This window comes from Cinclus cinclus, chromosome 5 (assembly GCF_963662255.1).
Source record: "Cinclus cinclus chromosome 5, bCinCin1.1, whole genome shotgun sequence".
Lineage (NCBI taxonomy): Eukaryota > Metazoa > Chordata > Aves > Passeriformes > Cinclidae > Cinclus > Cinclus cinclus.
The window spans coordinates 38,249,874-38,276,242 of record NC_085050.1 but is presented as its reverse complement, the minus strand read 5'-3'; the positions used below and the strand labels follow the sequence as shown (position 1 = coordinate 38,276,242).

The following is a 26,369-nucleotide window of genomic DNA, read 5'->3' as shown; positions in this document are numbered from 1 at the left end:
TTCTGTTGAAGCAGTGGAGAAGTGTGTAGTTTTCTTCTCTTCAGTTGGTGGTGAAGACGGGCCTGGTCTTCTACTGGGAATTTAGTAGAAAAAGGCTGCTCTGATGTTCTCAATTTTAGATTTTCTTTAGGTAGAAAATGCTTGGCTCTTCCTTCTGCATAGGGCATCTTATAATGGGATGATGCAATTTTATTGGTTATGTAGTGAGACTCAATGGCCCGTTAACAGAAGGTATCTTTCTGGATAAAAGATGGGTTGTGGAAGAGATAAAGAAAACTGCTCCACCTGGTTTTAACAGTGCGCCCATTAACAGAGGATATCACCCCCAGAGTTGTGAGGGATGAGTTAATGGAAGAGATAAGGAACGCTGCTCTTCTTGGTTTTAACAGATGGTGATAGAATACATACCTCTGGTCACATCTTGTATTGCAATCTAAGACAACAGTCTTGCTTACTGTTTGGTTCTTTTAAAGGAATTTATTAAACTATTTCCTTTTCCCTCACCACTAAACTGCCATGTTATTTCCAATTTCATATTCTTAATACATACCTTTATTAGCTGCTTTACATGCCTTCGTATTGAATTTCTGCAGCAAACATAAGCAAATTATGTTAAGCAAATTTAAGTGAGCCTGTGAAGAAGAAGCAGTCCTAGTACATACCAAAATATTTTCAGGTACATGATGCTCATGGACCTGACTATTACCTGGGACATGCCAGCACAGTAGAGAGAAGCTGGACTTCTGAAGTGAGAGATTTGCAGGGCTAAGTTTTGTCAGGTTAGTAACTGCTAAGAAACAGTTCCACACACCATTTTCTCAGCATGCTGCCAGCTCAAGAAGCTCTGGTTCTGTACCTCTGGCTAGTCACCATCACCCCTCAATGCATCTCCAGTTTTCTGACATAATTATTCGAGGGTCTGAACACCTACCCAAACCAAGGATTTGGCCATGTTAAAAAGAAACAAAAAAACCCCACTTCTTACTTTATCTTATAATAATCCTCAATATCTAGATCTAACATCAGGGCATAAAGCAAAGATGTCAGGACAGCAGGAATAAGGGCTTAGACTGCTACTGATGGCAAGCAAAAGCTCTTATTATGGGGTCAGTGTAGCCTTCAATAAAAATCCTTTCTACAGCCTCGTTTAAAAATAGCTATAAAGTTTAGAATCCATTTGATGATCGCACAGAAATAAATACCGAAACTATTTGCAAGCAGTAACTAGAGAAGCAGATGTGTATTATCCAGTGAACCTGAGTTAGGAACCAAGTTTGTGAATTGTACAGGACAAGGCACTTTCGTGATGTTACCACAATAGATAAACTTATAAAAGAGAAACAATAAAAGAATCATTCAAGCACAGCATCAGATAATTAAGAAAAAGCACCAGGGAAGTGTTGCTCAGAAATGTACAAGAGATCTTTCCAGGTAAGGGCTAGCTGAAAACCAGTGGTAATCTGTTTAATATAGTATTTAATGTATTGTATTTGTGAGCAAGAGTCCTAAACATACCTAAATACCTGAAACTGGAAACTGTTGACCAGAATAAATATAGCTTAGTCTTAATAGTAAATAAGCATCAAATATTTTAAAAACTTTTCAGTTCTGCTCTTTTTGAAATTCATAGTGTCCTCCTACAAAGGCACCATTATTTCTTTATCTGAGACAATATTTTAAAGTGCTATGTGATACATTTTAATTGAAAAGCACTGCAACTTATCTTGAAAGTGATGGAGATGTATTTCTAGTTTAAAAGCATCAACAGTTCTACCATAAAAACCAGATCATGGGAGCACATACCAAATGCAGCAAACCTAATTCTAAATGACTGTTTTCAGTCTTCAACTAATGGATCTTCAGTGAACTCCCTTATGACTTCCCAGGGCTTGCAAATGAGTGAATTAAATTATTATATTGAATATTACTCTGATTTTTTTTTTCAGTTCACAGCACAGAAATGTATTTGCAAATTATAAATATGTGTTTGCATATATCTGGATATCCTTAGTTATCCAAATTATTACGGAACTAGGTAGATGAAAAACACAGAGCTAAAAGGCAAACATTAAACTAATATAAGTGAAATAGTTTCAAAATCTGGTTTTGTTGTACAACAGTATCCACAAAATTCCTACTATAAACAGACATCTAATATAACCTGATACAACAAAAGCCAAAAATAATTTAATGGAAATGGTCTACAAGAAACGTTATAAATACATCTACAAACCAACAGTACCTTCAGGGTGTTCAACCTCCACAGAAATGTCATGCTGCATTTTTTCAATTACATGAATATACTCCACTTTTCCTCCAAAGTATTTCTAGAGAGCAAAGGAAAACATCCTTTCCACTTCACAAAATTACACCAGTGTCTTTGTGTATGTAATTTCATTCAATACTTACACCCTTCAAGCTCTGCTACCATCTGTAGTCTAAAAATAAAATGTACCAGAAGTATTCTGTATATTTTCATCTGATGTAAAAGTGGCGTGTGAAGAAAATACGTCAGAAAATGCTGTGTGTGTATGGGGAGGTTAATTTGAGTAAGTATTGATAAAACATTGATAAAGATACTAAAGTAGTCAACTCTGAATAGTCCTAGACACAAAACATTCTACTTGCTTATTTCTGAAACCACTGAAAGAGCAAAAACCGCTTTTTAGCAGTAACTAAATACGCTAACAGAACACTCAGACTTGTTCCAAGAGTAATACTTGCCCCACATAATTGCTTATTAACAAGTTACATTGTGGGATTTATAGAAATATAAAAACATTTAGGGGTGTATACACATATAAATATACCATCAAAATAATTAAATATGTTTTTTCTATCTTATAAGGATACAAACAAACAAGAGTTCAATGGGAACAATTTCCTCTTTTTCAAACAAATGTCAGGTGTTGCTTTAAGAAATGGTGTTAGTAGACTGCAATCTAAGTCATAATATTTTTCCATCTTTTCAGATAGAATTTGCAGCCTGGGAATAAATACCATTATACATTTTCACAGTAAGGGCTAGCTTACCTACCTAGTATGCTTGGACATACATATTTCCATATAGAAACTCTTATTAATACAAATAGAATTACACAGATATGTCTACATGAGCAATTCTGACATACTTGGGAATACTAACATAAAAAGGCCTTTCAAAATGTGCCAAAGTATGAAAGCATGAATTAAAACAGTATTGATAGAATCATGAAATAGTTAATGTTGGATGGGATCTTAAATATCATGTAGTTACAATGTTCCTGTTCACTGCTGGCAGTGAACCTTCCACTAGACCACCTTACTCAAGAGCCCCATCCAGCCTAGTCCTCAACATCTTCAGGAATGGGAAGTTCACAATTTCTCTGTGAAACTTGTTCCAGTGCCTCACCCCATCTTATAGTGAGGAATTTTTTCCTAATATCTAATTTAACCTAGTTTCCTCCTGCTTAAGGCTATTGCCACTTTCCCTATTCCATGGCCTTGTAAAAAATTCCTTCTCACCAGCTTTCATGCAGGCCCCTTTAGGGACTGGAAGGCTTAAATTTAAGACATCCATTGCTTTTATAGTATGCACAACTACCAATTCCTTGAACCACATATTTTTCTAATATTAATACAAAATAATATCCCTCACAAGTCAGTATCCATTGTGGAGAAAGTTCTTGAAATTGAATAAACACTATCTTCACAACATATTTTTATCTTGATCTCGTGTTAACAAGCCCCTGCGCCATTTCTTCGTTGCATTTATGACACTGGTACTATTAGAAAAGACAAAGTCCCTGAAGCATTTCTCAGAGCAATTAAAAAAAGTATCAAGATTCTCAGTAGTTTTAAAATGGCAGCAATACACTCTGAAACAACATACATGAGGGGGATTATATTGACAGTAAATATTATGTTTCAAGCCTGGGGAGGGAATGTGTAATGCAAATATTTACTGCATTTGCTCATAGTATTCTCAGCCTAAACCCATTGTAGTGCAGCATTCCCAAAGCTCCAGCTGCATTTTGCCTCAAGATAGATCACTTGAACATGACAGACTCCCAAAATTGCTTTTCTAGATCATCTTTTATCCTATGGATATAAAGAGAGATTCAAAATCTTAATAATTTTTTTCTTGACTGCAAAAGACATGTATTGGACTGTATGCCTGTTTTCAGTTGGGCATCTGATGAAAAAGGCATGAGTTCTTAACTTAAACATACAAATAAAACTAAATCTTCCAAACTTCCTGTTTTTTCCAAGGGAAACATTAAGCTACTTTGGAGGTTTCTAATGCTCCCATCTCTTTGTGTAATCAATAAATGTTTGAAAATATCATAGACATAAAATTATAATTAGGCTGAATTTCTGGTCCTCTTTAAATTAATTATTTGAAGACAGAGAAAATTACACAAATTAACAAAATTCTGTTAGTATTCTAGAACAGGAGCACAAATGTAATTACTTAAATTTTATCCCACACAAGTGCCTAAGAGCAGAAACTTACCTTGATCAAATGGTTTACCCGGACTCCATGTACGAAAATAATCATCCTAGAGGGGGAGAAACAATATAAATTTAGTAAAACAAGGAATCCATGAAAAGTTCACAGTATCATAAAAGACAGAAGAAGCATACCAACCTCTACTTCCTAGAAAAGGCAAGCAGCAAAATAAAAAAAAGGAGAGAAAAATATTACAGTTATCATAATGGGACAAATTCCTTATACAGAATAAAACTGTAATTCAGAGGCCATTTGAATCACTCAAAGTAAAAATGCTACTCAAAAATATTACTCACTAGCATTTAAAATAGAAAATGTCTTACAGTACTTACATAGGTAATGTTTCTAACATTGTTTTTAAAATGTTACATTAATTTTCCTGTATTTTAACTTCAAAGATATTGAAAAAAATAATTATATTTTCAATGCATGATTTCTCAAAAAATTAGAAAAATAATTTACAAATTTATAGCCACGACAATAGATTGATCTGCACATCTCAGATAACAGGTGTCACAGAAAAATGGCTGGAATTATTTATTATTATGTTTTAATCCAACTAACTATTCTCTGGAATGAAATATTTTCTATAGTAGAAGTCTACATTAGTCTAAAAAGACTACCAAACATTTTAAAGTCTGCATAAATTAAACTTAACAAAACACAGTGGATGTACTGTCAAATCCAGCAGTTCCATCCCGCTTGCTAAAAGATCACTGTATAAAAACATCAATTTATACAAATTTTAACTACTGAGAATATATAAATCTCATACAGTTGTCAAAGGCACACATTCAGAAGTTAAAAATGATCAAGTACCAAATACCTCTTTGCAAGTACAGAACACTCATTGGGTTGTTACCCCAAAAGAAAAGAAAAAAAAAAAAATAAGTAACTGTATTTGACTGATTATGTTCTATTAGTAAAAATGTTGTTAGAAAAACTTATGCTTCGAAAGAGAAGAGAAAGAAATGAGCAGAATCTGGAAGTGCAAAACAGAACTATATTTCTGTACCAATACTTACCCATTCCTTTACTCTGGTGCTACACAGATCAACAATCAGTATATGCGATTTGCCTTTTTAATTACTATATTTTACTTTATAATAAAATACACACAGGCTTGTCATTTTTTTTAATCACACAAGAAGTAAGCAGAAATTGCAATTATGGTAGTGTTTTTCAAATATTCTTCCTAATAGTCGCTATGATGTTATTGCTACAGGGGTGTTCTGAACAGTTTTGAAACAGCTGTAAGGCAATGCTGTTCCAGGAGTCACATCAGAGCTGCAAAAATTATAATTCTTGGGGAAAAAAAATATAAGTGGTAGATTCTCTTTCCATCTCTACTAAATCAACAATGTTCATTCACAATAAGCCCATGCAAATAAATTGGGTTATTATTAAAATTGTGAAAAATTAAATATCTAGAACATAAAGCTATTCAAATAAAAGAGAAGTCATCCTGAATGTGACAAATATACCCTCTAAGGCAAAACATCCTGCATTTTGCTTAAGGAGGAGTGTACAAGTGGGGCTTGTATAAATTAAATGTTCTCAAGATGGCCTCAAAACATCCAGAAGATTAATCAATTCTTGTTCATCTCTATATTGCAGACAACTTCACAGATCCCAAATATAATATCCCTGAGGCATTGCTAGAAGTCTTGCTGAGTTACTTCTGTCTACAAAGCAACTCCGTACCTTTCTTGTTACCCTTCTGTGAATCTCTTCCAAGTCTGTCTTCTTGGCAACTAGAATTGTGCAGAGCATTCAAGATGAAGCAGCATTATGGATCTATACACAACACAACACTACTTTGTTCTGTATTCTCCTCCCGAGCGTACCTACCCCTCTATTGTCTTTGTAGGTTGTGTCAGTGCTTTTGCTCTTTTTTATTGTATGATTTGAATGGTTTGCATGGAATTTTCCATCTTAAATTCAAAATGTGAATACCCATAAACCATATATACATATGTTGATTCTCCTAAAGAATTAATTTTTTCAGTCAGCTACTACTTAAATAAAATCCACTATTGGGTATGTGAAAGAAAATCCCTAAGTGCCTCTACAAACAATTAAAATTGTCAGATTAAGTAAAGAAGTTGCTTCAATAAATTACAGCTTCACAATTTTACAAATATTCCTGAAGCTCTTTAACCTTCTGCGTAAGAACCTGGCTTCCTCTTACATTCAGACCTTTCATAATCTTCAGTTACTAAGTCTGATTATAATAATGTTCAATATCCTCTGCAGAATGTAATCAAGATCATTATATAACGTACAAAACCTCGTTTTCATAATTTTAATATAAAAACAGATTAAAGGAATACACAGCTTACAGTGAAGGCTGGGTAGCATCATGCCATCTCTAGGTAAAGTATCCTTTAACAATCTATAAATGCAAAAGTCAATGTCTCAGAATCTCAGGACAGAGCTTAAGTCTTCTGAATTTCTTTAGGGGTTTCTTTGCCTTTATCCTGAGCATGCTAAAGGTCAAGTTGTAAAAGCATGCAGAATAAAGTCACAGATTTGTAGCAGCAACCATACCTCTTTTTCAGTATTTTCCAGCTAAAGGTATTCCTACATTTTAAACAGAAAATTCATGCTTACTGCTCTCCTTGAAACTATGTGAAATGCCAGGGCTTCTTTCAAGTGTCTCTTTGAAAGACAAAAAGCACTTATAATAGCCATGGATGATGGTTTTCAATGAGCTTAATATCTATGCCTTAAAATTATGCATGTTTAAGCATCACGCTCATTTGGGGTCATAGTGACGAAGTGTTTCTAAGAACTTAAGTTCACACTACAATTATAAATACACTTTGATACTATTTTTTTTCTTGAAAGGTCTTACTACAAAAAAAAAAATCTATGTCAACTGAAAATCTGACAACCCTACAAAAAGAACCAAATCATCAGCTAAATCAGAAAATATATTAAAAATAGGGGGGAAAAATCTGCCTTGAACATTTTTATTGCTTTTTTGGCCTTCAACATTCTTCTATATGCATTCTTTCATTCTTAAAAAGGAGTTATTTATTACACAAGTTTTTAAAAAAATCACATTTAAGTATGATAAAAGACAAAAAAGCTTAATGAAAAAAAACAAAAAAAAAACCAAACAACAAAAAACCTTCAGGCTTCATTTTTAATAACTTTTCAAGAAACAATACTTCCAACTGAACATTGTTCAACAGCAAACTTAATTCTGCCTATACAAAATTCCACTCAGATTTTATATGACTTACCATAATGCAAAAAATAAATTTGCCGGTATCTGTATACATGCACAACCCCTCCCTATTCCTACAGAGGGGTTGGGGTTTTTAACAAAGGAGAGTTACATACTTCAGTATGAGGGACATGGAATTGAATCTGACAATTTTAGAAGCAAAAGCTTTTCTGGCTACACACACTCCCTAAAAATTTAAAACTACAGTATTAGATTCAGATTTTTTTTTTCCCTCAATGCCATTAGCTGTTTTCCTATTGAGTAATTCACTCTTTTAAATTTCAAGGAGTTCTTAATGGGCTTTCCATTCCAATTCTTCTATCTGCATCTCAAGTACATACATCTGCTTTTCATCTGACACGTAAGCTCTTTACCTCTTTTAGGCTAGGTCTTTGCTCTTTGGTTGCTATGCTGCTTTCAGACTCCAACAAGCCAATTCTGTTCAGTCAACTGTCCCACATCACAGCTGTCCCTTTGCCTCAAGCCCACTTCTGCAGCAAACTTGAGCTTACCAAGTATCTCCCCTTCACATCTTTGCACCAGTCCAATAGCAGAGGATTTGACTCATCTGCCCCAAACCTTCCCAGTGACTGTGAAACAGATATTTGTATCCTAAGTCTCACTGAAAGAGCTGGGGTAGAGTCATCTGATATCTCTGCACCAACCTCCTCCCAGTGCTGGAAAAAGAAAGCATTAAACATGTGCAGAAATCTTTATCCACTTGTATTTTGCTCCAGGACCTTCAGCCTAATGTCAGTGAGATCATCATTATCCTACAAAGTATGAAGTTGCTGGTCACATGGAGAACTGTTACAGGAATAAAAGGATGAGACAACAACAAACCTGCCATCATACAGGAAATCCACCAGTCCTAAACACTGTTGTTTCCTTAAATAAATGAGGGCCACAGACAGTATACACAAGGTAACTAAGAAACACACATCTCATGAGAGGACTGCTCCAAAACATAAACTAGAACTGAGGAACCGTAAGTTGCACCAGGAAAACACATTACTCTTATGTATTGGAAAATTCCTCAACCTAAGCCAGTCTGGAAATCTCATCCAGGATGCAGACAAGCTGTTCAGCAGCATGTGGATACTCACTTGCCTATCAGATGCTGGTTTTAATCTCCACTGATGTGCACAGGCATCTGATCTATCATAAGCCACGTGAGCTCTCTGCTGCACAAATATGGAGTGTTAGCTCAGCCCTTTAAATGCAGGATTGTGCACACATGAGAATAAGGCAGACACTACTCTCCCCAGAAACCTATTTACTATCACAGCATCTCATGTATCTCAGAACACCTGTGAAGGCAAGAAGCCAGGATGGACCATGTGCTCCTTAGGACATTTTTTACTAATCTTCCCAGATGCATTCAATAGGTTGCTCGATCTGCCAGACCTTACATAGCATTATATAGCTACAGGTCTGCAGTAGAACTAGGAACAGAACTAGGCTCAGGAGGGCAGGGACTGTTTTATCTAGCACATTTTTTGGCTTAAGATTTTCTTCTCAACAGGATCCGTCTCCCTTTTCTCATCAGCTGAAATACCTGCTATGTTTCCCATTAAGCCATATTTAAGAACTGCACTGAGCAGGAACCATTCTTCAGTGAATCAGTTTAAAAAAAAATTAAAAACCACATTTATTATACTTAGGAAATTAGAAGAAAACAAGTCCAGAAGATATTTACAGGCTAGCAAAATGGTGAGTTCTGCCAGCTTTGACTCCAGATTAAGTCTCCTGTGAGAAACATAATTAGTTTAAGCCAAAACCACCAGGAGTTCAGTGCACAAAGTACTCAGATACAGATAAAGGTAGTGGTCCTTCGCATCAATACTTCTGAGAATCAAGAAGTCAAGGTAATAATCAGTTCAGTAACTCAAAGAACCAAGATGAGAAAAACTCAAAACCAATTAACCACCCCAGAGGTAAAAAAGCATTGTTCCTCTGGCAGAGAAAGACATAAACACCTGCAGGCAAGATAGAGCCTTGCTGCAAAACTCCTTTCCTGGTTGTCTGGAACCCAGCCTCCATGAGCAGGGTGCAAGACGGAGAGGTGAAAGGGCACTTTTCCTGGTTTGCTGCTCAGTGCCAGCCTCCAGGGAGGCTGATGTCAGCTTCCTCCAGGGCTCCAGCCCCTGGGACCTGTATTCATGGGGCTGGCAAAGCAGAATTAGAATCAATAGCTGCTTCCAGTGCCTCTGGCACTCAGCTCCCCACATTTAATGTTTGTCCTGCTCCCTTCTTTTGTCTAGTGTTTCTAGTACCATTGATGAAGCTGGGCTAGGAGCCACCACTTTTTAGCTCTCTCTCTTGTACAGCTCCCATTCAACATGATTTCTGTGGATGCTGCCTATTTGGTACTAGCAGAGTTACTAACAGCGAGTTTGAATAGCACAGTATTTGAAATCACTTGCCAAGATATACCAAATGCTCATTTAAAGCATATATTCAGAAATATGGAGAAAATACTGAAAAACATTTTGAAAAGGAAGGAGTTAATATCAAAGCATAAACACTATAACCTTCTAAATCCCAGTAAAATTTCAAACACTGTTTCTTTAAAAGTGCATCTCATTTCTCATAATGAATAAAAGAAATAATAAACCATATTTTCACTACAAATACAAAAATTCTGGTCATGCTCGTCCTATTACGCCTTCAAGATTCAACTTGTGAAGAAGGCCTTAAAATACATTTGCTAGACAACAAGAGGAAAAAAAATAAAATAGATGACATATGTGAGGTAAAAGACTACCCATGGGACTTCATATGCCTGCTCAGGCATTTCATAGACCTGTTGTTGCTCCATTTCTTCAGGTGCTACTTCACTAATACACCAGCCCAAGGCAACAAGGGCAAAAATTACTCCCTGATCTTCTGCATACAGTTCCACAACCAGCCAAGAATTGCAAAATAGCAGCAGACTATACATGGAGCTCAGATAACATATGTGGGGCTGGAGGGAATTTACCTTAGTACGTTGAAAGAGAATGACAATATGACTGTGATGATATGGTTTGGTTCTATTAAAAAAAATGGTGAACTGCATAAAGGAGATCTTTGGAAACAGGAATAAACAGCTAACATCTTAAAAAAATAAAAGCTAAGAAATACTCGGTGCAGAGATCCACCAAGGGCACTAGACTAGCCAGAGAGCCTTGTACAGTGAAGTAACAGCTCTGTGCACAAGGAGACTGGGGGGGGCTGGGATGCACCTTCTGTATGAAATGCTGCACTACTCCACAAACCACAGGAGCTCATGAAATTTGTCTTTTCAAAATCTTCTCTCTCGCTCCCTCCACCCGCTTTTTTTTGTATAATGCAGCAACAAAAACTTGCATTATATTCAGGACAGAAGTCCTGTAAGATGTGGACACACAGAGGGCACAAGGACAGTATCACTCTAACTATCTGCTAAGTGTCTAAGAAAGCATTTGCCTCTTATGCAGTTTTTGGAAAACATGTTTTCAATCTTATCTGACCACATCAAGAGGAGAACAAAAATGCTACTCACCAATTTTCATTCAGGAAGGTGAAAATTTATGTCTTTTTAGCATGTCAGGGATAAAAACCTGGAATAACTTACAAAACTTTTGTTGATATTGTTTTTGTTTGCTTGCTTCATTTTCCAGCCTGGAGAAAATTAATTACAAAGATAATAATGAGATCTACCATATCATGCCAGTTGCATGGACAGAATTTTGGTAATTTTCTCCCAGTAGAGGAGAAAAAAAAAAAAATCTGTCACGCTAAGGCTCAGAACAATATTCTAGTCTACCTCTCATTGCCATGGAGACAAAGAACACCCCAGGGAGAAAACAGTCCAAAATGGAAGAAATTAAGGAATACAAAATATTATGAGAGAGGAATTACAGTATTATTGTCATTACAAAGCACATAAGAACAGATACGCCAACAAAAAATGGGATGGAAGGAAAACCACATGCATACATGTTTGCAACTTAATAGAGGGAAGTAGTTAAAATTACTGGTCTCAGTTCAAAATGGTGCTACATAGATATTAAGAAAATAATTGATATCTACAATTAAGGAATTTAAATAAGATGTCATGCAGTTTAACATCAATAACAGAACAAGTATATAGACAAGAGAAAATAAGGTTTGTAAACCTTAAAAAAATTATTCTAAGTAACTCGGTCATCCCTTTTGATTGATAGGCTACAAAGAAATTACCACACTTCTTGCCAACATTAGAAAATTACAAATTCAGCAAATTGAAGAAAAAGACAGAAGAAGCACATACAGATTTCAGGGTGATAGGTGATTTAGTACAGCAATGGTATATCATGTGATTTGGGAAAATACATATTTCAGCAAGCAATATATGTTGAATTGGGCTTAATTATTAGATACATTTGGAAAAGATCAGCTGTCTCACTGAAAAAAAAGTAGTTATTCTACAGATGAAAGGGATTCCACTGGCAGATCTTTATTTAAACAGAACCAAGTCAGGGTTTATTTCTTAGAAAAACATTTGCAAGCTGAACATCCCATGCTCTTAAGAAGAAATTTAGGCTTTAGTTTATCTCCTTAAGGTATGTATTTCACAACTACAACTTCTTTCCAAAAACACCAGTCTTTGTAGGAAGAAATTGTAAGATTTATGCTCATTCAAACTATATTTAAGGTGAAATTTAAGTCTAAAATTTACAATACTGCTATATTACTTACCTGTTCTGAACTTGGCCTAATCAGATACTTCCAAGAAAAGCTCTATATTATATTAGTGGAGATTAATATAACACTACAATATTTCTCAGATAAATCAAGAGAGGCTGCTGTCCCAAGAAGCTAATGTTCCAATTTTTCAAACACTAGCTCTAGCATGTCCACAATTTAAGTGTTTTTGTCTCATCCCTTAAGAAACACCTGTCTTCTGACATTTTTATTTTTATAGCTGCACATTTTAAATAGCAGAAATGTTAAGAACACTGCACATTCCAATTATTTCTTCCCTTTACAAAAGCTATACTAAGGCAAGAAAGTTGCAACAGTTTCAAAAAAAGGCATGCTGGTGATAGTAGGTGGATAAACAAGGCAAGAAGTAGTTCAGGCTGAATCCTACTGACAGTGAAGTTTAAAAATCCCAAATAAAAGTAAATTAATTTTAACGAATTCACAGATGTTTTGTTTCCTAACTCCAGCCACGATGCCTGTGTTACAGAGAGTTGTTTTGGTATCTTAACCATGTGTGGTGAAAAACATGTAAGAAACTCCCACATGAAGTAAATACTCTATATCCTAGCTCATTTGCATGTATTAAAACTATTCTATTATATATTAACTTTCCTAAAATACCAAGAAAATCAGGATATGTTGCAGAGAAACATGAGTCAAAACACCCCACTTACTGTACATCTACAGGAACCATAAAATAGCTGAGAAACAGTGGCCTTCCTCTGTCTTTCAAACTGCAGCTCTAGGCTTACCAACTGCAGGGGCAGCAGCAGCAAAAAGGGGCTCAGACTGGTTCAGCTTGCTCTATTAATACTCCCAGATATAGCAAGAACTGTGCATGTAGCACATTTGATGTGCCCTCCTGATCCTTCACTTTTCAGAGAAGCTGATCCAGCCCTAGTTTTAGTCCAAATGTTTGGGAATAGTTCTAAAGAAGTTTCTCTAAGTCAGGTCCTACAGTGATCTTCTCTGAGGGATGTAAATGTACCAGGCATCATCTGTTTATTTGCACACATCTTAGCTCAACAGGCAAGGAAAAGAAAATGAGGGTTTCTCTTTCTCCTGAATATATATGGAGATTCTACCCTTAACATCATCCTTAACATCTTTATTGAGCAGAGGTGACAATATGTACAAAACCATAGTTTGGTACTGTGTTTTTTATGATTGTTTTAATCACTAAATGTTATCTGTCAAGTCTGCTGCATCAGAATAGTCTTCCTCAGGGAAATTACTGAAGAACAGTTCTCCTCCAAAATATCTATCTTCCATTGGTTCTAAAGAAAATAAAGCCATTAGTCATTTTTGTTAAGAACAAAGACTGCCTTCATTCTCATTATGAATAACAGCAGCTACTCAGAAAAAGAACAATTCAATATGTCTCCTTAAGACAATATTATTTGTCAGACTCTTAAGCAGTAACTTCTACTGATAAAGCCTCAAGAATAAATAAAAGAATTCAAAATATCAGTAAAGGAATCTACAGGATTTTAAGCACAAATGGAAGATTAGAAATACCGGCATTATTCTTTTAATAAATTCACAAAAGATAATGAACAACTATATATCACCAAGTGCTGAATTTCTCAAAGGAATTATTCTTACACACTTCCTAAATTTAACTCAAAGTAATTGACCCATTTCTCGTAGATCTTAGTGATGCATTATTCTGAAATATATTTTCATATTCACTATATTATCAGGTCCCTGCTTTATACAAAAACCTCCGATCAACTTCAGCACGTGGTGCTGTAAGATGCCCTGCAATGCATCCCTTACAGAAGACCAGAACAAGGATCAAGAAGCAGTCCATTCCTAAATGGCTCCCAGAGCTTTGGTATAGATCCTCTGATAGCAGACATCCCGAACATGCAACAGGACAGAACACAGTTCTGTGGTAAGAAATGTCAGCAAAGACCAAGCAGGAGTCAAGAAAGTCTCATTACCTGTACTGGGAATGGAAGGAAAAACCTACCCTAAATTTAAGACTAGAAACTTTTGAAAAAAAAAAAAGTCTATTGGCTGGTAACCCTGCTGCAGCAGCATCTGACAATGTGCACTAATAACTCTAACATAGTCTCCAAATTTCATTAACTAATCATCTACTCTTTACTCTTAGTCTTTATCTTTTGAATTTTTTCTTAAAATTTTTCACTATTTTTTCTTAAAAAGTCACATTTTGCTTATTTCAGTCTTCAGGGCTTCTTCAGGTCTAAAAGACATCAGCAGAAATGTTTTCAGACAAGGCAAATGTTTGAATGCTAACTCCCTTTCACTGATTTGACTAAAGGACTAGTTCACACACATGAAAATTAAAAGCTATGTTTATCACAATATTTGTGTCTTAACTGCCAATTGCCAATACCAAATTGCAAATATCTGTGAACTATTACAGTAAAAAACCATGACCAAGAGAAATTATTATTTAACAATCAAAGAAATTATATCATGCCTCTTTCACAACCTTACTGCACCCCTACCATCATCCTCCTTTCCCACCTACAAGAGCATTCTGTTATCTCAGTCCCTCAGATCTTATGTCAGGTTATTATGGACTTTATTCTCAAACCTAGCAGATTCAGAACCTGCCAGGATGAGTGACAAAGGATAATCCCACTGGCTGCAAGAAACCCTGCTGATGCTTCAGTATGTGACACACCAAATCCATGCTGAGCTCACAGAGGACCAGTGTATTAGAAAGGACTATGCTGATAGAAAAACATTTTTACTTCTGAGGGACTTAACACCAAAGACTTGACTATTTTACTTGGGCTGGATTCTTAGCAGCTGCAATTACAACTGACACAACTCTTCATACATGCACAGGCACACACACACACCCTCCCAAAAGGGAAGATTAAACTTTTTGGTATCCAATTAGGAAATTAAATTCTGCATTATTGAGCTTTCCCTGTGCTTCAAGAACAGTGAGTGTCTTCAATTTGCCTTAAAATAGTATTTTATTGCTGAGCATTAAAAAACTGCTGTATCCTGCCCCAGAATGAGATTAATTTCAATGTTGCCAAATGGTAATCATTCTTACAAACTACAGTGCAATTTATTTTGGGATCTTTCCAAATAGTAGGCAAAATAGAAGGCAATTTGTGAACTTCAACCTCTTCCTAATCTTTCTTTCTCTCTTAGTTTCTGAGTTCAGCCCTGATGCAGTGGTCTATACTACGGATGACAAAACACAGAACTCTCTATTCCTTCTCACAAAAAGCTATTGTCTTTCCTGCTCAGAAATTTTCTGTAGTAGTTTAATGAGATTCATCTTTGTTAAAAGCCTAAACTGAGCCAAAATTATAGAAGACCAAATTAAGTGTTCTTTTTATAGTACCTTTAAACCCCAGTCCACATTCCTGTAAGAACCTCAATAGCCTTACATTGCCAAAACAAAAAATCCATTGCAAATCACCTCACCTCATTTTTCATTTAACCATATCAAGTTTCTAATCCTAGATTTTGAGAACATTTCCCCACAGACTTGACCCAAAATCCACATAAGCCCATTAAGGCTTTTCCAAATATTTTTCTCACCCTTGGGACCAGGCTTCACCATTATTTTAATCACTACTAAAAAAAAAAAAAAAAAGCACACAAAGTATGCAGAAAAAGAGACTTTGACATATAACAAATTATAATGATTTGTTGAGCATATCAAGCCTGCCTGTGTCCTAAACTCGAACATAAAAAATCTTTTAGTAGCTGGAAGAGGGTGGAATTACTTGCCGCTACTTTTTGTGCAACAGAGAGGATCTGTATTCAGAGCTTACTTCACAAGGAAATACCAAGTTGCAAAACCTGCCTTATTAAAAGACCAACATTAAATAATACTTCAATCACTAATTAAACACATTCTCTTCTTTCCATATTACAGGGATATTGCTGCAGAAATGAAGTATTTTTCTAAACACACTTTATTAAATATGGCATGTCAAATTCAGCAAGGCACTGTATGTGTCAGTCAGTAGATTCCCTGCCCAAGTAAAGCTCAGCACAGAGGAGACTGATCTAGTAAAATACAGCCGAGACCTTCCATTTCCAAACAGGGAAATGAGATTACAAAGAAAGCATCATGGATAACTATTCTGTTAATTTGACTCCATGTTGATTCTGAAAGAAGTACACTATAGAAGTGTAAGGAGAATCAGACTTTCTGTCTCCATGTCCTCTTTACCTGACATTTCCTTGTTAATATTTGATTCACTGGGTGTGTAAAGAGCACAGGCTTTGCAGCTATCAAGCAGACTGGAAGAATATAGCAACTAAAACGAGAAGCACTTTGGTAGTAAAAACAGCTATACTTACAGAGAATGACAGCTCATTGCAGCAGATACAGTGCTAATGACAATATAGAAAATCCTGAGCTACCATAAAACTAATCTCTAAAATACTGCACCTATCATTGCCTTTCTCTGCCATGTAAGTATTGAAATAAAAAAAAATTACACACCAAGACCAGGGATCAAATCCTCAGTGCCCTTACTGTGTGTTTACCTACAAACTCTGTATGTCAAGTTGTCTTAGTTATGGTGACAAACAAGCAGCAGTAGAATGTCATGCTGTCAATGTGCTAGTTACAAAAAATAAAGCAACATACCAAATCTTTGCAGTGAATTCAACAATAATAAGAACTACTGCTACCATTTTAAACTAGATGCCAACTCCCTTCTTCAGTCTGTGGAAATGTTCAGTAGTAACACATTTTATATATAAATTGCAATCATAGCTGAAGACCATCTTTCATTATTTCTAAAGGCCTATATTTGCCACCTTCCTTCATCTGAAAAGAAAAACAAAGGCCTGAAAGGGCACTTGAGTACATTAACATTTCAGTTCATTTGTTCTCAGTGATACTTTAAAGACAGATTGACAGATTGAGCTCTCATACTCAACCAGTTATATCTTGTCAGGATCAGATGTAGTTTGCTTTGGTGATAGAAGCAAAAAAGCAAAATGTTTTCCAGGTCAACAGCTATGACCTACTGCATTGAAACAACAATCTTCCCTCTTAAATACTTGAGAGAACCTGTCTGCTTTGGATTGTGAGGTCAGTTGGGATCTGAATCCTTATGCCAAACCTCTGCATCCAGACTCCAGTTTTCTACGGACCTTGAAACACTTTAGGAAAATCATGGTGCCTTTGAACAAATTACATTTTGTCCTAAAACCTCTGCTACAGCGTCTCTCTCAGATTTTAGGAGAAATGCTACAACAACGCCATTAGATCCAAAAGTGGGTAACATTGCACCAGGTTCACTGGCCTGAGATCGTGTTTTCCTCCAGCCCCCTCTCTTGTCACTGTAAATGGCATGAAGTTGGAAACTATATAAAAAAAATAAAGTGTTGCCTCTGCAGCATCAGTGCCAAAACATTTAAAAGGCTCAGAGGAGAAATATGTCTCTAAGCTGTCCTGCTGAGCAATTCTAACAAAAACCTACTGATAAAAGAAAGGAAGTAGAATTTGTCTACTCTTTGCTACTATGATCAACACAGAAACAGATGCATTTACTCTTATGAGACAGGGAAATTACTACACCAAAACCACTGTGTACACAGATAGGAGGAGACAGTAAGACAACCACAAAAGAAAAGGCAACTACCTTTGTAAGATATAAAAAAATAGTCCATCCTCCATTCTATATTCTTTTTAACTAGACTAGAAAGCAAGTATCCTATTAGTGGCACTGGTAGCGGCACTTAGCAACAACTTCCAAATTTGCAAACCAGTGCACAGAACTATGTGTTTGTGGTAAAGTACACATAAACACACGATTTCCCTCAAACATGTTCTGCAATTTAACTTCTGTAACTATATATCATTTGTGTTCCATCCAAAAAGAAAATTATTTATTGCATCATTCTCCCTCAAGTATTTCCAGTACCCTGCTGATTAAATAAGCTGCAAAAAATAGAGAGTTGCACATTCTAAGTGAGGAAAGAAGTGAACATCTTGTAAACTTCCTCAACAGAACAGTACCAGATCTTATACTTTAAGTTTGCAATTTACATTCACAAATTACACAAAATACTATCACAAACAGTTTAGTGAACAAGGTTTTATTAACTCCCTTGTAGTTCTTAAGTATAGCAAAGTCTCTTATTAAATATTAATTTTCCATATAATCATAAAATAAATCTAGGTTGTAAACAACTCCTGGCAGTCATCCAGTCTTAACCACTGCTTAAAGCATGTCCAATTACAACAGTTTGCACAGTCATGCCCAGTCAAACTTTGAGTATCTCTAGGAACAGAGATTCCAGCTCCTGGTCCAGGCTACCTATTTCACTGTTTGTCTACTCTCACATGATTTGTTTTTTTATTTCACTTAATTAGGGATTTCATATTGTAACATGTCCCTTACCTCTGATCCCATCCCTGCCTATCAGTACAGAGAACATCCTGGCTCTACCGTCTCTAAACTACTGCAAAGGATAGTTGAAAACAGCAAAAAAATCTGTCTTAGCCTTCACTATTTAAGATTTTCTCATCCTCCTCTCATAACAATTCTTTTCAAGGACATTGTCTCTTGAGAGACAATAGGCAAAATCAAGTAAGTCCATGCTTTTTTTATTCTAATGCACTAGATACTCAGTATTAAACAGATTTCCATGTCTGGGATTAAAAAAAATATCTGTAGCACATAAATGAGGATCACAACCTACAAAAAACAAAACAAACCAAACCAAACAAAAAAACAAAAAAAAAAAAACACCAACCAAAAAAAACCCAAAACAACCACAGATCTATTTTCTGCCTGTTAGGCCCTAGAATATAGTCAAGTCAGCTCTTCTTATACAGCACAAATTGAATAGTGAAGCTGAGCCTATGAATAACCTCCCAATTTGCCAATTCCCAAGTTGTTACAGTGTATTAGCATTGACAAGCTTTATTTTCAGCCACAGACAACATTTTCAAGAAGATTACAGCCCAACAATTTTTCCTAATAAAGTATTTCATGTGTGATGTTTTGTATGATTGCTGACATGCTTAGAAGACGATAAAAAAATTACCAATAAAAGAACAGAAACCTAACAAATACATCTGTAGTGATAAGACAAGGGTTAATGGTTTTCAAGAGATAAGAACACACATACACAGACATAAGGAAGAAATTTTTTTTTGATTAAGGTAGTGAGACCCTAGAACAGGTAGCCCAGAGAGGTGGCAGATGTCCTGTCTGAAAACATTCAAAACCAGGTTGGATGGGACTCTCAGCAACCTGGTCTAGATGAAGACATCCCTACTTCTGGCAGGAGGTAAGCATGTATTTCCATATTCTTTCTGGCTTGACATACTTCTTTCAGCTACATCAGGATCAATAGCAGCTCACATTTGCAAACTTGAGCTCTTGTCACCTTCCAGATGCAATTTTGTGCATCCTCTAAAAGTGGAAGAAGTCTTTGAATAAGAATAGTCAGGCTTCCAAGTGTAACATTCTCTTCAGGAATTCTCTTCAGTGTATGTTCCATTAGACATGATAATACTACAGTATTGATCCATAACTTCTATTTCATTAAATATTTAATAGCTAGTTCTGTGCAAAAAATTTACTTTTAACAACTTTTTTTTTTATGTTACACTCACAATACTATTACTTTCTACAAGTTAGAAAACTTGAATATTTAAAAATAAACACAGAAATAACAGATTATGTTTTGGTACACATCGCTTGAAATAACTTTATCTTCTTTTTTCTTTCCATAGTTCTGTGCCCTCACTACCTATTCTTTGAAACATGACTGAAACACAAGTATGATTTATGACTCAGAAGTCCTTTGCCCTTGAAGTCAAGCACGGTTCATAGAAAATCCCTTCCACTTAATAGGTGCAAGATATGAGCATGCAGGCACGAGGCTGCACCACACTGTGTAGCAACAGCAGGACCAGTAACTTGATTTCATAACTACCGTATTTTAAGGATCAGCCCGATATCTGTACATCAGATTTGGGAGTATTAAGGAATCTGGGTTTCTTCCAGAGCTTGGTGGTGAAACTACTTGGCCTATGTAACACACAGTCCATTAGGGTAAGTAAACATTGGTTTTTTTCTGGCCTTAGATTTATCTATCAAGAATCTTTGCTTATGTGGGTCTACTTACCATGTTACAAGCACAGTATATGGGAAAGTGGACGCCATCAAGTTAAAAAAAAAAAAAGTAAGCATTTAGAAATACCTGAAAAAAGAAAATTTAGACAGATGTTTCAAAGTCACTGGTTGCCTTTATTCACTGCAAAGAACAATTAAGACAAGCAATAGCAGAGTTAGGTTTATTTCTGGGTGAAAATATTTAGTTACATTAACAAGATTTTTAAAAGCCACCAGTATCAATCCTTGTACTACAAGTACTCAAACTAACATTGCTAAGGGTGCTACTAATACAGAGCTCACTGTAAAATCCCTTTATATATCACACCGAGTTCCTGCCATACTAGCCAGGCATATCCTTACTAAATACATAACTTTTTTTGTTCAGTTTCAATAGGAAAGGCTGATTTGCCATAGTTCTTTTATGTCAATATATCATTCACTACATGGAAGAAGACATCCTGTTTTACCACCTAAAATCTCCTTACTTCAGGTAGTTAGTTTGTTTTTTTCATTAATCAGCTTTTTCCTAACCCTAGAAACATCTATGGTATCTTCAACATGCTACTGCAACCTTACATTTTCATAATTTTATCTTTTTCCCCTAACTTAAGGCACTTTATAAACAACATGGGTGGCACTATGCAACCTTAAAAGATAATATGACTTTATAAACATGATGCTGCTTACTTACACGGTGTTTTAGGGGCATATTCTTTGCTCATGCCATAAAAATGCATATTGAAAACTCCACTGATCTGACTCAGACCTGCTTTACCAGAGAAGGATCAGAATAATTCAATAGTAATACTTTTACAGTTAGACTTAACCTTTTCCTATCCCTGATTTTAAATATATCATTCACCAGCCTTAAATACTCCTGACCCACACCATCTCCATTATAAGGAGGCAACTTTAAGCATCAGCTCTCTCACATACACCACCATGCAGATATGAATCAACATGACAAAATAATACAAGATTTGCAGCCTATTATTTTCACAAAATCCTCCAAGAGGATTTGAGAAAGAAAGAAAAAATTATGGCCACACATGGCCCAAGCTCATTCTAACTACAAAGAACAAGGCAAATCAAAAGGGGAAAAATTAATTTTAAAAAAGTTATCACAGAAATTACTCCAAAACGAAGCAATTTTGCACTTCACATGCTGCTTCTTTCTGCCAGATGACTTCTCTTCTGCCAATTCAGCTTACTGTAAATCTGAGAGTTTCAAGCATCTTAGGGCTAGGGTGAAATTCCCTTTGAATATTTTGCACAAAATGTGCATCCTTCGACTGACAAAGCCAATTACTCATTCTGTTACTGCATCTATTTCCAACAAGTCTACCAGGAAGAAATTTATTCTTTAGGCAACTCATACAATTTATGCCAAGTCCCAGTCCTTCCATCCTTCTGCAATGAGCTTCAATGCTCATTGTTCAAGCTGAGTTTTTGATGGTACACAATGTATTTTAGAAAACTATTACTCCAGGTTATTTCTGTTTTGGTCTTTCTTTATCTTGTGAAATCAGTAACAGCAACAGAATTTTAAAGGCCCTGCTGCTTGCCTTTCTAAAATGCAATATCCACTGTCTGGCCATACCTTACCAGAAAAGAAAAAGACAACCATCAGAAACTAGGAAAAATACATACTGCAAAAACAAAGTTCAAAACCACACTTAGTGATATATAAAAATGATCACATGCCAAGCCCTACTTGTGCCATATTACAAAATTCCTGAAAGATACTGAGATCTCAATGATAAGGACAAAGCAATCTGCAATCAGAACAAATCCTCCTTATCTATACCAGTCACCAGCTAGCCATTTTGTCAGCAGTTCCTCAAAGAAAAGAGTTGCAACAGTGATATATCCCTACTTATGGCTCCAGCCTATCCCAATTAATAAAACCTACCTCAATTATTCTATCCATAGAATGTACAGCAATAAATATGGGAGACTGGAACTACCCAGAACAGGACTGATTAATCCCAGTTCATCAACAGAGGTGCTGGTTGTGCTCACTGATCTGCAGATTTTTTTTTTAAAACTCAGAAAAAGTAGGAAATTAATGAGAATGAGTGGAAATGAAGACAATAAAAGGTAAAGAAAAAAATCATGACAAGTTTGTTTTCTTTTCCTTAGTTTTGTTTCTATTTTTTTGCTGAGATGAATTTTGTTTTTTAATTGCCATCTCGATTTCCATCCAGTCACAAGGACATTTACATAATGAACTATACATGCTTTGTGTCTTTAATGCACTGGAAGCAAATCGTCTCTGCAGACCAGGACTGCTACAAAATAACAGTTTAAGCAATAAATTTCAAACACATGATATCACCACCTGTTTTTCAGAGTTCTTTTCAATCACTACTGTTGGTTTTGGAGGTAGATTAAATAAAAGATTCACCCAGCTTGTATGTTTGCTAGAACTGGCGTAAGCTGTGGAAAATAAATTTTCCAGTTTCCTTGTGACCCTGACTGTTCCTTCTGTGAAGCTGAAATTCAATGAAATTGAAACAAATCCAATGAGAAGTACCTCTTCTCTGCTCTCAAAATGCATGGTCACCTACAAGACTGAGAACCCACCAATATTTTCATTATTTATGGTAAACAGACTTTTCCATTTCTTTGTTAAAACACTTCTGCTGTCTTTGGCTTTAAATTTCTAGTGAATCCATCTTGTATTCATTCCAATAGAGTTCCTGTGCATTTAAATACTTCCATTGACATAAATTTTTCTGGTTTTAGAATGCATGCCACTGAATGTAGGCAACTAACCCTGCCACATGGAACCATCTAGCCCAGTTTCCATCTCCAACTGCAGCCAAGAACGGATAGCTGCAGTCTGTTATTGAAGAGATACTGACCGATCGATAAACAAAGATAGAGGTCCTTAGAGAAAGAAACCAAAGCAACATCCTCTCATTACCATCCCTCCTCCCTATCAGAGTCCTCAAACATTAAGTTATTTTTAAATGAAAATTCACTTTTTCATACCCTTTATCACTTCGTTTGCTCCTTTTTAATATTTGTTCTAATTCCATTCTATATCTTGAGGGATAAGAAGAGGGGGAATGACAATGTACCCCACAGAATTATACAGGAATTTAACCACATCTTCCAATTTGTTTTTTATTATTTTCTAATAGTTGCTAACATATGACTTGACATTCTTTATGGTCAGCTGTTTCCTGTTAGTAATGGTAATGTCCTGTAAATGATCACCTGAATTCTGAATACAACTGGATACTTACAGAAGAAACACTACTCAAAATTAATAGATGTTTCCCCTGTTTTGTGCTCTCTCCTTCATTCAATGGAATTATCCCACAAGGATACAACCAAGCAAAAAGAGAGAGAAAATGCAAAAGAATGCCTAAATATAATTTCAACAGCATCTTATTGTAACAAATGTTATAAACAAAAGTCTTAGCTCTCCAGCGTTTTCAGTTCATTGACAAACAGCAACTAAGATCCAAATTAATCAATAGTGACACAAGAAACACAGCTAACAATGAAAAAGGATAAAGCCTTCAATATTGCAATTTTAAGAGGATCCTTGGCAAACAACCAGGGTACATAGCAGCCTTTACACATAAATACCTGGAAAGCATCAATTCTTGCAGGTGTTCAGGCACGCAACTCTGCAACTTGTTATTAATTACAATTAATAAGTAATGATTTCTTTAAGTATGATTTCTGTAACATCCAAGTTTATGTAAAGCAAGAATCTGCCAAGTGCACCAAAAAACCCAAAAGTTCCCTCCAATACTCCTGATGTGCAATAATGAGTGTGAACCTCTGATAGTAGCCATGCTGCATGCTGATTTCTATCTTACTTAAAAAAAACCCAAATTCATTACAACTTAAAGACTTCATGCCACCTTACCCATGACCATAATTTTAAAACCCCATGAAGAGCTAAGCCAACCATTCTCAAGTCAACAATTTCAAGTATTCAGCACATTTCCATTAAGAAATACCGTATCTCATAGCATTTCTTAGACAGTTGGTCTCATTAGGATTCTAAAATGTCTGAGTCATCCTTTGTTTTGTCTGATTGCCAAATCAAGTACTGATTTTGAATCAGGGAATGGACAATAATGATTTTTAAAAAGTAAACTATAATTAAGTTCATCAAAAAACATGCTTTACATGTGCATTTACACATGTATTCAAATACATACAGAATTAATAGGTTATCTGCCTTGACTGCAGCTGTTGTGGTTAAAAAGACAGAAAACAGAATAAAAAGAATAAAAAGGGAAAAAAAAGGAAAAAGAAAAAGTAATGCAAACTGAGTGGGACAGAAGACTAAGTACTCAATTCAGTCTACACTGATGAAGCGTGTAATTGTCCTGAAGAGAGGCACACATGTGGGAGACTACTTCAGCACTAATTCATCATGTAATGCTTCTAAATTAGAAGCAAAATGGGAGTCTGGGAGAAGCAGCTACCTCTGACTTCCACAATTCATGAACAGTGTATGATTAAAGTAGCAAATCAAAGTTTGAAAAGTGCTCTTACTGATAGAACAATGACGAATTTTGTGAATGCCTTGTCTCTCACAAGAAACAGCCTTCACAGCAGGATAACAGTGATAGTAAACATGGGAGAAGCAAGGAGGAAGCAGAACTTCAGTGAGACAGAATAGAAGTACTCAAAGAGAGAAGCCATGCAAATAGCAACTGGCAGCAGGCTGCACTGAGTCTGGTTGGATGGAGTTCATTCTCATGGAACAGCACGTACTGCTCCATTCTCCAAGTCCATGTCTGGAAGCTGCAAGTCTAAAGTATCCATGTACTGCTGTCAGTGCACTTCATCAGCCTGCCCATTCAAAACACAGGTAATTACTGCATGGGTAAGCACAATACGCATTTCCTTCCAAACAATTCTTATGAAGATGATTTATTTTGTTCAAACCTAAACTATATGTTTCTGTAAAGTATAGACTGCATCTAAATTAATCTAACTGTAATCCAAAATCTAGCATATATCTGAAATAAAAACTGGATCAGATCACAAACTAACTTTTTCCTGTTTTAAGTCTTTTTTGATATTATAGTGGTATCATGCACAGGTTACTATCTGCATAGTCTGTACAGTACACAAGCACAGTTAGCTGGGATGAAGAAAAAGATGATTCATGTATGAAAAATTTGTCCTACAATCATCTGCCTCCTGTATAGAGACCCACATAAGGTGTGAAGACCTCAAAGAAACTTCATAATGTTAAAGGTGACACAATTGCCTGCTCTCCTATCAAAGTAAACAGGTAGCAGTTTACTTCAATGACTAAACTTTGCTATTACCTCTCATTTCTATAAATGTAGCATTCAACATTCAAAAATACCCACAGTGCAAACATTTTTTCACTAGATGATAAAAATGTATCAGAATATGATTAACCTGAAAACATCCATATGCTCACTGAAGAACGTGCCTACATATTCTGTTTTGCCATCACCATCTGCCAGATTGTATCTACATTTTAGATCACTGCCTGTAATACAGTTCCATAACATCAGCTTCAGTTGTGTCCACATTAAACCTAAACAAGATCTAAATCCAGAATTATTGATCATATTGAACAAATATACTTCACATGCTCATACTGTGAATTACATGGGAGTTACTGAAAACTGTGTGCCATAGTTTTGTTTCATTTATATAAACCCTCATAAAGAGATAAAAGAACTAAACAGTAAAAGTGTAGAATATTAATTTTGCAACCTTTCAGGTGATCTGCACAATCTTAAAATATTCTTGTCCCCTATCTGAAGCCTGTGTGTTTCAAAACACAAGGCACCATTAAGACTTCCAGCCACAGTCTTTC

At 35.7% G+C, this 26,369-nt stretch overlaps 1 protein-coding gene across 2 annotated transcripts in view; it reads right to left on the bottom strand.

The window, feature by feature from the left end:
• The window catches only part of SPOCK3 (SPARC (osteonectin), cwcv and kazal like domains proteoglycan 3), a 157,460-nt gene that overhangs the window by 95,533 nt on the left and 35,558 nt on the right, over window positions 1–26,369 (bottom strand). The window contains exons 2-3 of one of the 2 annotated variants that reach the window (XM_062492856.1): window positions 4,631–4,639; window positions 4,496–4,541 (exon numbers count right to left, since the gene is read on the bottom strand). In XM_062492856.1, the coding sequence (XP_062348840.1) occupies window positions 4,496–4,541; window positions 4,631–4,639 (55 nt within the window). The remainder of the gene's footprint in view (window positions 1–4,495; window positions 4,542–4,630; window positions 4,640–26,369) is intronic. The other variant, XM_062492858.1, reaches the window with a different exon arrangement.